Source organism: Caretta caretta, chromosome 2 (genome assembly GCF_965140235.1).
Source record: "Caretta caretta isolate rCarCar2 chromosome 2, rCarCar1.hap1, whole genome shotgun sequence".
Classification (NCBI taxonomy): domain Eukaryota; kingdom Metazoa; phylum Chordata; order Testudines; family Cheloniidae; genus Caretta; species Caretta caretta.
Genome location: NC_134207.1, coordinates 209,603,717 through 209,617,860, shown reverse-complemented (window position 1 = coordinate 209,617,860; position 14,144 = coordinate 209,603,717). Strand labels below are relative to the sequence as shown.

The following is a 14,144-nucleotide window of genomic DNA, read 5'->3' as shown; positions in this document are numbered from 1 at the left end:
GATGGATCACTTGATGATTACCTGTTCCGTTAATTCCCTCTGGGGCACCTGGTATTGGCCACTGTTGGAAGACAGGATACTGGGCAAGATGGACCTTTGGTCTGAGCCAGTATGGCTGTTCTTATGTTCTTAAGTGCTGCTAATGTGGATGTTGTTCACCGACACAAGGAGCATAGTGTGGACATGCACCAGTGGTTTAATTATAGTGGTGGCTTTACATCAACATAACTTAAATTGACTTAAGTTTGTTGGGTAGACATGCCCTTAGTCTCGTTGGAACTCACCCAGCGCACTCTGAAGTTGTCAGACCAGCTACATTAGTTCTTTATAGGCACTTTAATGTACTCATCAGTGTACTATTGTGAATTCCTCTGTTATTCACCTGGACTTATTAAAAGTTTGTGGCTAATTCAAAGGAATCTGGAGTGGGAGAGGTGTCTTGCTATCCTGGAAGTGGTGCTATTCAATACATTTCACAACCCTTAATCAGCCCTGAAGAATGCTTTTCAAATAGTTTTCTTTCTAATAAAATAAAACCTTTTGCCTTTATTATGCTATAAATAGGGTAAAACCACCACTGCTTTGATGACTTTTAACCAATATATGTAACCATTCCCACTCCTAAAGCTTTTATCTCAGGGATTTTTTAAAAATGTAGGATGAGTAATTATGCAATCTCACCTCAAGTAGAGATACCTAGTCATAACTGTTTTTTTTTAATTTACACTGTCCATTTTTAAAGGCAAGTTGTGCATGTGTAATTGTCTGGGGAATTGGGGTCTATGTGTGTTTAGGGTTTCTGGAATGTCTCATCTGAAAAATAACTCTGGTTGCTTGGAAGAGATTGTTTGGTAGGATAAAATTAGAGTTCTAAATTTTACATCATTGCTAGGACATTGTTTAATACAAGACTGAATTCCAGTTGTCTAATTTAAAAGACGTATCATGTATGTATATATCTAAAGTGTGACTGAGGGACCCATTTTTAAACAAATCAGTACAGCCATGCTAACAATGGGGTCTTTTCCACTAAAAAATATCCATAGCCTGCCAAAGCACATGTGCTGGATAGCTGTATGCAGACACTGGCTGTGGAACAGGACAACCTATTCTGGAGGCATGTCTGCTTCTTGCATATAGCCAGAACTTAAAAAGAAAAAAAGCCATCTTCAGAATTCAGGAACCACAGAGCCTTCCATATTCTGCCCTAACTGGTTTCAGACTTACTAGCACCTGTCCATCCTTTTTTTAATGTTAATTATTTAAAAAAATGATAGGCGATAACAAAGCAACACAATTATAAATCAACTGAGTATATAAAATAATTATTTCACAGCTAGTAGAAGAGAAATCAGAGATCAGAGCAACACACATTCATATGTTATCTGGACAAGAGTGTACAAGAAATATTTATCTAGGAGTCTGACTGCTTCCATTAAGTTATTTTATTCATATTCCAAAAATGGAAACCAAATCATCAGCCTGTACTGGGTCCTGTTGTCTAGTCATGTGTGAGTTTTTACATGATTAGAGGTTTCCATGCTCTTCTTTTACAGTATTATCCAGGGGTTCTTTTCCTGTATGCAATCAGGATGAGACATGTTAAGATAGTGATGAGTTTCTGAGGTGTGAGTCTTAATATTTTTCTTTTAAAAGAAAAGATTAATTGTATGAGAACATACTTGTATGGGAACTTTTAACAGGGTAGTTTCAGTTAATATTTATGTTATGGTAGTGCTCTCTTGTGCTGGGTGCTGTACAAACATAGAGAAAAGAAAAAGCCTGTTGTCTCCCTGAAGAGGAGATAACATTTCTGTCTACTAGTAGGAGTTGTTCTTCTGGTCAAGTAAAAAAACTGCTGTATTTTTCACAAAAACATCCACAACATAAACATGGCAGTTACATTTGACCTCTCGTGATCATGAGCGTCAGGCAGTGTGTCTGCCACAGTGCCTTCTGTGTCACACCCAGGGTTAAGTATTCGGGTTGCCAATTTTGGTTGGAGGTATTCCTGGAGGTCTCCTCACCACATAATCTTTGACTGAAGATTTAATTATGCACACTTTAGCTCCTGGAGACGCCAGGACAATGCCAGAGGGTTAGCTACCCTACATTAAGCACGGATGTAACACCACATTAAAGCAAAGACTTTCAAACTGGAAGGAGCATCTTCTGTAAGGGACACGCCAGGGAAGGGCTCAGAAGAGAGATCCAGGCGCCTGCCGAAGGGTGGGCGGGGGAGCGGGTGCTGGGAAGTGACACTGCAGGGGAGAGACTTGTAAGGGAGGCTGCCATGCGCTGGCGAACCAGGTGGGCAGAAGCCGGGGCCATGCGGGGCAGCAGTGTCGGGCGGGGGATACCACCAGGCACGGCCTCGTGCTAGGGGTGGTGCGAAGCCCGTTGCTGGTGTGGGCGGGGAAGAGGATTTTTTAAAAAATCCACATATTTGTTCTGTTTCTGAATTAAATCCCCGTGGTGACAGGGACGCGAAGCCGCCCCCTGGTCTCTGCCCCTCGCCCCTGCTAGCGCAGCCCCCGCTGAGGCCAGAGGCCCGCGGCGGAGCCAGAGGCGCGGAGCCGCTGACGGCAGCGACCTTCCCGCCTCGCAGCCCCACGAGGCCTCTCAGCATCTCGCCCCCGGCGCGCGCGCCGCTTGACGCGTCTCGTGAGAGCGGGCACCGGCGTGGCGTGGGCGGGTTCCCGTGCGTATGCGCAGGGCGGGAAGGGGCGCGGTCCCTCCCTCGGTGGCGGGGTAGGCGGGTGTGTGTGAGTCTCCCGGCCCGGCTGCCTCTGCAGGCTGACGCTGCACGTGCGCGGGGGGCTGGCAGCGCGCGCTGCGGGTAACCTTCCCCCGTCCCCGCATCCGATACCTGCAGCCACGGGCTGGCTCCTCGGTGTCGGGACCGGTGCAGCGCTCCTGGGGTTAATCCTGGCCGCTGTCTCCGGGGATCGGGTGCAATATGTGCTGGGGCATGGGTGGTGTAAGACCAGGGCATGCTTCTTCCCGTTGGCCTGCGGCACTGGGGTTGGTGTGAAGGGCAGCAGCGGAGACGGCTTTTTGCAACTCCTCTTGCATGAGTTCTGGGAGCCAGGCCCCCGGCAAGAGGCCACGGGTCTCCAGGATCCACTCCCACTAAATGCTCACAGCAGCCTGGGGTTCAGCACTTAAAAACCAGGCTGCAGGGGCCCTTTCCCTGTAAAAACCAGTTGGTTTCAAATCACGGTAAACTGCATTGCTGTAAACCATGCTAGGTCAGCTTGGAGCTTGTACTGGTGGAGCTGCCATAGTCAGATGAAGGCCCAACTGGAAAAAGTTGAAATGCAGATTAATGATCAGACACTTGAATGTATTTTCTGGAAGTTGGCAGTTGAGTCAGTGGTTTAGGACTATTAAGATGAACAGATAATTCTTTATTGATGGGATTTCTTGACGACCATTAGACTTTTTCCACGCTACAGTTGTACCTATACTAGCAACAGTTTAGGTAAAGCAGGATTTTCTCTGGGGAAGCTGCCATTTTGCCATCTAGATCAGAAGTACAGTACAAAGTTGTTGTTTCCATAGGGCCATGCTTAAAATATGCCCTCTTTACACACAGTTGTAGATTTGATGGTAACATTTAGATGCTATTAGGCGATCCTAAACCATATTCATACAATTCTAATCAGGGAAAAATCCTCCAGGTTATTAAATACAGTTCTTAGAACAAAGCCCTCTGCTCTCTCATATATATTGGGGGAGGAGAGGAGAATGGCGCCGCTATTAGTTTTGATGTCTTTAGGAAAAATGTCCTCTCCTTCCATTGTTGGTTCTGATCGCACTATTTAGCGGACAGATTCTATTTCCAGATCTACAGTGTAATTAAATTGCATTTAAAGTCTGAAAAGAGACTGGAAAATGTCATTGTGTGGCTCCATGCATGTCTCCGTGAATTCCAGATTGATTTTACTAGTAAAGTGGTTATTTGTTCCTTAATTTCTACTATTAGGTTAAACTCTAGATGTTTTGTATTGTTTCAGGATTTGTCGTAATGGATGAAGACACAGAATACAATAAAGGTACTGAAGGAAAATAGATTGTTTCTTTGTTAACACTGAAATTCAGAATTGATTTAAAATATTTTTTTTTCCCTCCCAGTTGGAGATGTGGTTGGTTGTCACGTTGAAGACGCTGTGACATTTTGGGCGCAGGTGATGTAAAAAAACCTTCTTGAATAAGATATTCCAATAAGGTGTTTGTTTGTTCTAGTTTCACACAAAAATGGCAGGGATGTACTTACACAAAATTTGAAATGCCTGATGGATATATGAATGGGACTTGGGGTAAAAAACAGACTCCTTAGGCTCCAAAGTTGAACATCCAACAATGTGGTTAAAATATTCCATCCAGCTGTTCAGTTGCTTAATACTGACATAAACAGGAGTCACATATTGCCTTCTGAATTGGATTAGAAAACTACTGACCATCAACCAACTTGGATTTTGCATGGACTTACTCTATTCAGTGTACAGTAGGTCCTACATAAAAGCTTGAATGTTAGAACTATCAGTGTTGGATCAGGAATAGTATGGAAAGTTGATCTTGGGGCCTTTAAACTTTTAACATGACTAACTTTAACATTCTGACAAACCAAAAATAATGGAAAAATCTATTGTGATTCTCAAGTTAGAATGGGAAACAGCACACCAGGTTGGAGGTTTCTGTAACTTTTTGTGGCTTTTAATGAGAACTTGGTCTGTGTTGCCCATCCCCAGGTACATAACTTTAAACAATGGACATGCTATCTTTTGGGGATGTAGGTGATGCATGTGTTTTGTCAGGTGTGTGGTGTTACAAGTAACACTTAAGATAACTGAAAAATTAGGAAAAATATTCAGATTGTCTTGTTTTTACTTTGTGAATTTGACAGGACTTTGTTTATAGTTAGTTTCACTTTCCTGTATATGGCCAATATCCCTAATTCTTCATGTGGGCACACAGTGGCAGGAAAAGCAACACTTAAAATAGAGTAAATGATTGTAAAACCCAAAACTGGTAGGGGGACTCAGTGGCAGATGTGCTACCTGAAATTGCTTTTAACTTTTTTTTTTAATTCACTAGATATCATGTTGATGGTGTCCTTTTTAATTACAGTATTCTTAATTACTTGGAAGTCTTTTCAAGTATTGGCTTAACTGTATGTGTACTCACAGACTCATTATGATACATGAGTTTATTTAAACTACTTATAAATTTATGCATTGACTGTTTTCTTCTAAGGAGATCATTAGAGCTATCACTAGTAATAATTTCCTTCTTTAGAATTTGAATTTATTCATTCTGCACTTAATCCAAGAATTTTTCTAGTGTTCTGTACCCTGCTATTCTTTTAGTGGATAAGCAAAAGTCATTTTTATTACACTAATTTTTTCTCTCCCTCTCCACACTCTTTATTTTCTACACTTTGAACTTAAAATAAAATAGATGTCTCATCATCTGTAGTTGATACAGGTTTTTACAACTTGATAGACCAAAATACAATTAAAAGGACTTGTTCACATCAGTCAAACCAAACAGTTATTCCTACAAGTAGGAAAACAAGATATAAAAAAGTTGTGACCTTTTCCCATAACGTTGGAAGAGGAGTGCTACATACTTCGTCCCAAAAATACATGAATGCTTACATTATATGAGTTTTAAAATCAGATTTTTGCAAGGTCTTATGACTGTCATTTTCACAAAATGTCTAAAAAAAAGTTAAGCTGTTAAAGTAAATATTTTTTTCAGACCAATTTTCTGCTAGAATGACATCTCACCACAGTATGTTCCCTAACCCCTGAAAGTCGCTTTCCAGTGTTGGAAATAAATTGCAAACAAGCTTGTATATACAGTTCAAGATTTAGAAGGTGAAACTTGTCAGGGCAGTGCAGTGGTGTCAGGATTAGTAGATGTTTTGACTTATTTATTGGCTTTTGAAACAGATGTTTAAAGGCTTTCAAATGATAGCTAACACTTTTTACTCTCCCCTCCTACTTCTTAGAACATCAGTAGAAATAATGACATCTTGAAATTAAGTCGTGCACTGGCTGAAGTTTGTCCTCAGGCCAACTCAGTTTTTGGCAATCCTGATTTTACTAAGGTAAAGGGGGGTGTGTACGTGTCGAGTGTGTGAATTTATAGTTTTTTTACACATATGTAAAAATCTTTATTCTACACAACTGATTTCTTAGATTTTTTTTTTTATTATTTTTTGTAATATAACTTTTATTCTGTCAATTAAAAGATAAATCCCAGATACTCGGGGGGGGAAAAATGCAAAATAGAGCAATAGTGAAAATTTTCTAGGGTGTGTGTGTGTACGTATATCTTTATATACGTACATGAAAAAAGTACGCATGCCCACACTTATGCTACTTAAGTTTACCTATAACTTGCTTCATAGTAGACTACCTCATCTCCTGAACTGCATATGGTTGTGCAGGTAAATTAGATTATTCTTATGATCACCTTTTTGATTTCATTAAAAAAATAAAATCCAGAAATCTCTACGATATTGTGGTTGGCATTTACCTTCTTCATGTCTATTATTATTTTTATTTATTATTTATTTAGTATTGTCTGTAAAACTCTGTAGCATGGCACATAGCAAAAGCTCCATGAATCCAATACATAACATGTTTTGCAGCATGATAAAACGTTTCTTCAAAGTATCGTATTGTGTAACAAGATCTATTGAGGATTATATATTTTGAAGCATGCAGCATATGCTAACATAGGAGACAGGATACTGAGTTAGGTGAACTGCCACTTTGTTTCAATATTGTGCAAATATCCAGATTACAAACTTTTGAAAAATAAGTGTTGTAATGGACTGTGGTATATAATTTTGAGGTGCACTTATGCTTATAGAATGCCACTTTCTCTTCTGATCTACAGATCTACGGTGGATGTTTTTCTGAAGATAAATGCTGGTATAGATGCAAAGTACAGCAAGTGATCAGTGATGAAAAGGCAGGAAATACACTTAAGGATATTATTGTTCTTTACTGCTGAATCACTTTTAAAAGCAAATATATGGAAACAAAAAATGATATACTTCTGAGGCGTATCGTTGCCTAAAAAAAATCTAAATCTGTGGTTACTTGCCTGGGGCATACGTTAAAACAGGGGTGGGCAAACTACGGCCCGTGGACCGCATCCGGCCTGTCAGACCTTTTAATCTGGCCCTCGAGCTCCCGCCGGGGAGCAGGATCAGGGGCTTGCCGTGCTCTGCGCAGCTCCTGGAAGCCGCAGCATGTCCCACCTCCACCTCCTACATGTAGGGGCAGCCAGAGGGCTCCGCACACTGCTGCCACTCCAAGCGCCAGCTCTGCAGCTCCCATTGGCTGGGAACTATGGCCAATGGGAGCTGCAGTGGTGGCGACTGTAGATGGGGCAGCACGCAAAGTCGCCTGGCTGTACCTCCACGTAGGAGCCGGAGGGGGGACATGCCACTGCTTCCAGGAGCTGCTTGAGGTAAACAGTGCCTGGAGCCTGCACCCCTGACCCCCTCCCATGCCCGAACCTCATGCGCCAGCACTGATCCCCCTCCTGCCCTCTGAACCCCTCAGTCTCAGCCTGGAGCACCCTCCTGTACCCCAAACCTCCCAGCCCCACCCCAGAGCCCGCACCCCCAGCCGGAGCCCTCACCCCCCCTGGCCCGGACTTGATGCGCTTCCCGCCCGCCGAACCCCTCAATCCCAGCATGGAGCACCCTCCTGCACCCCAAACCCCTCATCCCCAGCCCCACCCCAGAGCACCCAAACCCCTGCCCCAGCCCAGAGCCCCCTTCCACACCCTGAATTCCTCATTTCTGGCCATACCCAAGAGCCCACACCTTCAGCCGGTGCCCTCACCCCCCCCCCGCACTCCAACTCCCAATTTCGTGAGCATTCATGGCCCGCCATACAGTTTCCATACCCAGATGTGGCCCTCAGGCCAAAAAGTTTGCCCACCCATGTGTTAAAGTGATAAGTCCTTTTGGAAGCTTTAAGTTGATGGGAAGGTTGGCACAGTTTGTGTATACCTTTTGAAGTCATACATGCACACTTGCCAGGGTTATCAAGCAGCACCATTTCACTTCAGAACTTCCAAGAAGAGAAAATGGGAGTTGGGATCTGGCTGATAACATTCACTGAAATAATATTAGAGCTGAAACTGATGGCTTTCAGGTGCCGCCTCCCCCTGCCCCCCCCCCTTTTTTTTTTTTAAAAGCTCCCAGGCTAGGGTTGTTTAGTAATTTTGATGTCCAAACACAAGAGATTTATTACCCTCACTTGAAATGGTGATGTCCACATGATTTGGGAGCTTCCTTTAATTTCACCTCTGCACTCAAAGACAGTCTGATTTCACAACTTTTCCTATGTCATTTCATAGCCAGATTTAAAACTGGAAAAATTATCAGTGAAAAGCTGTTTTGTTCTTAAAAATAAAGTTTAAATTTAGAGTGAGGTGCTACATTAGGGATTTTTTCCCTAACTCAGTGTTTTTCAAAGTTTGGGTCGCGACCCAGTACTGGGTTGCGGCATGTAAGGCACTGGGTCGCTCTGGTCAGTACCGCTGACTGGGATGTTAAAGAGTCCTGTTGGCGGTGCTGCCCAGCTAAGACAGGCTAGTGCCTACCTTTCCGACACCACGCTGCATCCTGGAAGCAGCCAGCAGCGGCTCTGGCTTCTAGGCAGGGGGCCACGGGGCTCCGTGTGCTGCTCCCACCCCGAGGCTTGCGTGCCTCTGCCTAGAAGCCGGACCTGCTGCTGGCCACTTCCAGGGCACAATGCGGTTCACGGTGCCAGGACAGGCGGAAAGCCTGCCTCTGCACCCAGGCTGCGCTGCTGACCGGGAGCCGCCGGAGGTAACCCTGTGCCCCTATCCCCTGCTCCAGCACTGAGTCCCCCCCCCCCCAAACCCGGAACCCTTTCCCGCACCCCAAACCCTCATTCTTGACCCCACCCCAGAGCCTGCACCCCCAGCCCAGAGCCCCCCAAATGCAGACCCCTCCCCCTTCCTGCATCCCAGACTCCAAATGTAATATGAATACATATACCAATACATATACTTCCTTCCCAAAAACTCAAGCTGCTAGCAAGCCAGCACTTTAATTATTAGAAGAAAAGTAAGACTGAATGTGTTTTTTCATTTAAAAAACATTGGTACATGAGCTGTTGAATTAACATAAGCAAATTGTAAAAACACCATGGAACTTGCTTAACCTTTGAAATGTCCTGCTTTCAGACCTGCTTTTAATCATCAAATATATCTCCTTCTTGGAAATACCACAAAAACTGTAGCCTGCACTGTGAGACTTGAATGGGCTGAAGTGGACTCATGAAACAACGAATGGATATTTATAAAGATTGTTCAGAATTTTTTTAAATCGTATACTTACTTAGTAAATATTTAGCTGTTTATGCAAGATATTAGAATAAAACTGCCAAAGATTTCCTTTGATAAGCCCATTGTAATTTCAGGCACGCTTATTGCCTTTTGTATCTCTATCTTACTGTGTTGTTTTTTTAATATTTGATACCATTTTTTCTTCATATATTGAAACTGTAAGCTATTTCTTAGTTGTTTGTCAAGGTCTTTTGACACCTGTCAATTGGGAGCTTGTTGCACTGAAATTGATAGTTTTGTACTTGAGGAGAGGTGACAGTTGCTTCCTCTAAATGACATCATTGTTCACAGCTTAAGGTAAGGGGTGCTATGAACAATGATTATTCTGTATAGAGAATAGATTTACACTGGAAGAGATGAGGATAATAAATGTTCAGGTTTCAGAGTAACAGCCGTGTTAGTCTGTCTCTAAGGTGCCACAAGTACTCCTTTTCTTTTTGCGAATAAATGTTCAGGATTTTTAAACAGAAAATGGAAGAGCTTTGACCTTGAAAACACATTATGCTGACCATAAAAATGTCACAGTAACTTAGGACAACAAATTTTATATTTGTAAATTAAGATTTTATTTTAATTTTCAGTTTTGATGGGATAGTTTGAGCTGTGACTTCTCCTACCTAGTAGGTTTGCTTCTATAAGGGCGTAGCTATCTTTTCTGTATGTTGCCCTTGATCAGATGTAGAACTCCCTTTAGGACTCACACACTAGCATCACAAGTGATATATAGTCCTCTAAGTACTGTATACTTTAATACATATTACTTAGTAGACTTGTAGCAGCTATGCTTATTTATGTTTTATATTATTGCCACAGTGTCAAGTATTATACATTGATTATGGAAATTCTGAGATTCTAAATCGATCAGAAATAGTTGAGATTCCAAAGAACTTGCAGTTTCCCAGCATTGCTAAAAAGTATAGACTCTGGGGACTACAGATTCCTCCTGACCAAGATTTAAATCAATTTGACCAGGTAAGTGATAGACTTCTAAATGCATGGATGATGAACTGTGTAACACATAAAGCCAACTATCTACAAATTTTCATGCTTAGGAATCCATAAAAGATGAATGGGGAGAATGTCTTTACCCATCAAGCTGAGACTCATGGGGGATATCTGTAAGATAGTCACATCTCTCACTGTTAATGAACTTTAAAAGCCAAAATGGGCATCTTAAAAAAAATCAGTGAAGATGCTATCTAGATAGCCAGTAGTAGATGAAGGATGGTCTTGGGAGCTCTAGGTTCTGTTCCTGGCTCTGTCACAAACTCTCTGACCTTGACTAAGTGATATGGCTCTCTCTCTCTGTTTCAGTGTCCATCTTTAACAGAAAATAATACTTCCCTAAATCAACAGGGAAGTATTCCCTGTTGGAGTGGATCATGAATCCATTGATGTTTGTGAGTTGCTCAGGGATGATGATGATGAGTGCCACAGGAAATATTTAAATAAATTAAATTCAGAGGAAAGAATGCTGGGTTGATGGATGGAACTAGAAAATACCTGCCCTCTTGCCATCAGTGAGCGTGAATTTGCTTCGTCTTTGGCACTTATACATTCAACTGGTGGCTTAGAGGAGAATCTGGAGATTGTTGTTAATCTTATAGTTGGAGGTAGTAACAATGCCTCTAGTAAAGGCTGCCTAACAAATTCCATTGTAACCCACTGTTTCCAGTTACTTATAATTGTGCCAAACTTTAACTGTTAGGGCTAAATTTTTCCATATCTGCTCTCTGCCTCAGGCTGAATTTGTTCAAACCCCCCCCCCCCCCCAAAAAAAAAATCAGCAAAAACAGCTTATTCCAAGAAATGACTGAGTTAAGGGTAGTTTTTTCTCTGTTAAGTTGTTTTCAGCTTGTTTTCAGCCACTTTTTTGAAGGGCTGTACCACATCCCATTCGTCTCAGCCTTCAAAGCTGCCAGTGTCTGACACTAGCAATCAAACTATCATTTCTGGTTTGATTGACATTTCCTAACTTTTGAATGCTTGATTTTTCAGTCTTGACATTTCAATTTTGATATTCACAATGTAGATTTTTATATGTAGTAATGTAATTACATTTGCATTCCATTTCCAGTGGTGGATATGTAGCTGATCATGCATTTTTATATAATTTGCTCTGTAGTAGTAAGGACTTATTTAAATGGGAGATATTTAGTGCTGTGGTTCAGCTGTAGCCATTTCATTTAAGTGACTCTGACCAATGTGGATAAAATGTTGACAGCTAAAATGGCAGGGGGAAGGGGTTAGAGGAATGGCACAAATCACATTATTATTTATAATATCTTTTCCTGTATTACTGAATGGTTAACCTTTTTATAATGCTGTTAAATATTTGGCCTGGGATTTTCAAAGTGGCCTAATGTAGTTTGGTGCCCAACTTCCATTGAAAGTCTAACTCCTCTAGGCTCCACTGAAGTCTTCAACAGATCTGTTTGCTGATGGAAAGTTAGTTGAGTTAAGCAAAGAGAAACTATTCACTATGAGCAGTTTTATAACTTCTGTACATTTATTTTACAGGGGAGAAAGTTCTTATGCAGTTTAATTTTTGAAAAAGAAATAAAAATGCGACACAAAGCCACATACCAGGATGGTACCGTTGTTGCCCAGGCAGAGTATGGAAAAGTGGATATTGGGGAAGAGGTGGCTAAGAAGGGGTTTGCTGAAAAATGCAAATCCCCTATAAATGCTAACAACTGCAAAGAGAAAAAAATAGATGTCGTTCCGTACAAACCCTGGAATGCAAAAGTTACAGCTCCAGCATGGGAGAACAGACCCAACCCTTCAGTATCCAATCGACTGAAAGGGCGTTTTGGTGACCAGATAGGTACCAATATGAGGAATGAAAATCATACTGGGAACCATATGCCTTTTGCGAAGTAAGACAGCGTGGAGTCTGATAGTGAATGTGTCACTGTTTTGATATAGACTCATTACTGAGCAGTGTGTATGTAGGAGAGGAAAGTGGAAAAAGCAAAAAGTGAGCAACTAAAGACAATAAATTTCAGCCCTTGCTAAGTGGATGTTTTGTCTCCTAAAAGCTCCATTTACTAAAGAGAACATTTTGGAATTTTTTTGTGGATTATATGTCCAATGGTTAGTTAAGGGATAACTTTTATTATTCTATAGTGCACAAAACAATAAATCGCTGCAGAGATTAAGCCATTTATGTGCCTTGTCTTTGCTTAATCCCAAAAGCCATATGTTCTGCATATACTAGAAAGCAAGAGATGTTACTGCCATCATACAACAAACTATAATTGGTACAAAAATATTATTAGTTTTAAAAATGCTGCACTTCTTTTGGGCTTTCTAGCAACATAATGAGTTATAAAGATAGCCTGTTCTAAATGATTGATTAAATTGGAGTTCGCACTCAAAGGGCTGGCTTTTTGAAACTGGGCTGTGTTTATGTACACATGGTGTCTCTTTCTCCCACTGTATATTACTGCTGCCGTGAATTGCAAGGGAAATTTATGAATGACCTGTGGACGTGGGTACAAAACTGACCCTGCAAAAAAGGAAGCCTGGTATGAAAATCAGGCCAAAAGTCTTTACACAATTCCGAAGAGAGGTCTGTACAGAATCAGGTTGGAAAACAGAAATTTTTTGGCATCCAATAGAACCAAATATAGAAGGCATGGTAAATTGTTCTCTTCCATCTCCTAATTCACTCCTCTTTCGTGTCTTCATTTTCTTTCCTTCTTTACGTTTAGGTATTTTAAAAAAAAGAAAGATTCCATCCTTCTTGAGAAAGTGCTTAGTGTAGGAAAGTGCACCGTGTAGGAAACTCCAGCCCCTTTAAGGGCTTTCAAGTTGGTCATCCAGAATCACTGGACACATTTCAAATCTTTGCCTGATACTCTTAATTATTGTTTTTATTTTCTCTAGCTGAAACTTGTCTTTCTTATTAAAGATGGTTCTTCTCTGTGACTCATTTCATTTGAGCTTTTATTCTCTTCAGTGTTATTACTCTTATCTTTACTATTTTATTAATCTGCACACTTGTGTAGCAGAGAGAGAGAGAGAGGGGTCATGCAGTGAGAGCACAGCTAATTCTCTATGTATTAACTATCTGAAGAATGTCCGTCCCTTCTTCCCCCTTCCCCCTTGCTCTTGGAAGAGCTTGGGGCCTGGCTGTTAAGAAACATTGATGAAAGTTGGGACAGTGGTTCCAAGGTAAGGGAGAAGATGATGTGCAAAGGTTTAGTTGAGGATTGAAGTTGCAAAGCATAGGTTCCCTGCCATAGTTTTGCAAAAGAGACAACACATTTATACATTATATAAGTATGCACTCACACATGTTGTTTTCAGCTTGTGATAGAGCATATTGGTTACTTGCGCTGGAGCTTACCTGATTTAGTCAGTCCATGTTAATTTTCCTGAATATTAAAAAAATTCACTGTCTAAAAATAGAGTATAAAAGTATATCTTTTGTCTGTTGGGGAAGGGAGTACAAGAGCTATGCTCAGATGAAATAAAGCCAAGTACTATAACTGGAAGTAAGTATGTGTCTGTACCTCTTGTGCTTACAGTGACAAGAGCTGGTGATGTTGGTCATAAATCTTTAAAAAGACACTCGTCGTAACTAGAGTTTCCAGGGTTACAATTTGCTGAAGAAGGGGAATGTGGGTGGGAAAGATGCTGCTCAGCAACCGAAAATATTAGACAGCAGAATAAGTTAATGTCTTCTAAAAATATATATATTTGAATTTCACTGGCTGTTCATATTT

The 14,144-nt window shown here is 41.3% G+C and overlaps 1 protein-coding gene across 7 annotated transcripts in view; it reads left to right on the top strand.

The window, feature by feature from the left end:
- Positions 1-2,701: 2,701 nt before the first annotated feature.
- Positions 2,702-14,144, top strand: part of STK31 (serine/threonine kinase 31) — an 84,083-nt gene continuing 72,640 nt past the window's right edge. For 4 of the 7 annotated variants that reach the window (XM_048838395.2, XM_075125789.1, XM_048838394.2 and 1 more), the window contains exons 1-7: positions 2,723-2,839; positions 4,020-4,058; positions 4,138-4,190; positions 6,020-6,118; positions 6,916-6,990; positions 10,225-10,383; positions 11,932-12,290. In XM_048838395.2, coding sequence (XP_048694352.2) covers positions 4,031-4,058; positions 4,138-4,190; positions 6,020-6,118; positions 6,916-6,990; positions 10,225-10,383; positions 11,932-12,290 — 773 coding nt within the window. In that variant the 5' untranslated portion in view covers positions 2,723-2,839; positions 4,020-4,030. Of the gene's footprint in view, positions 2,840-2,864; positions 3,223-4,019; positions 4,059-4,137; positions 4,191-6,019; positions 6,119-6,915; positions 6,991-10,224; positions 10,384-11,931; positions 12,291-14,144 lie in introns of those variants that run through there. The other 3 variants (XM_075125787.1, XM_075125788.1, XM_075125790.1) reach the window with 3 other exon arrangements.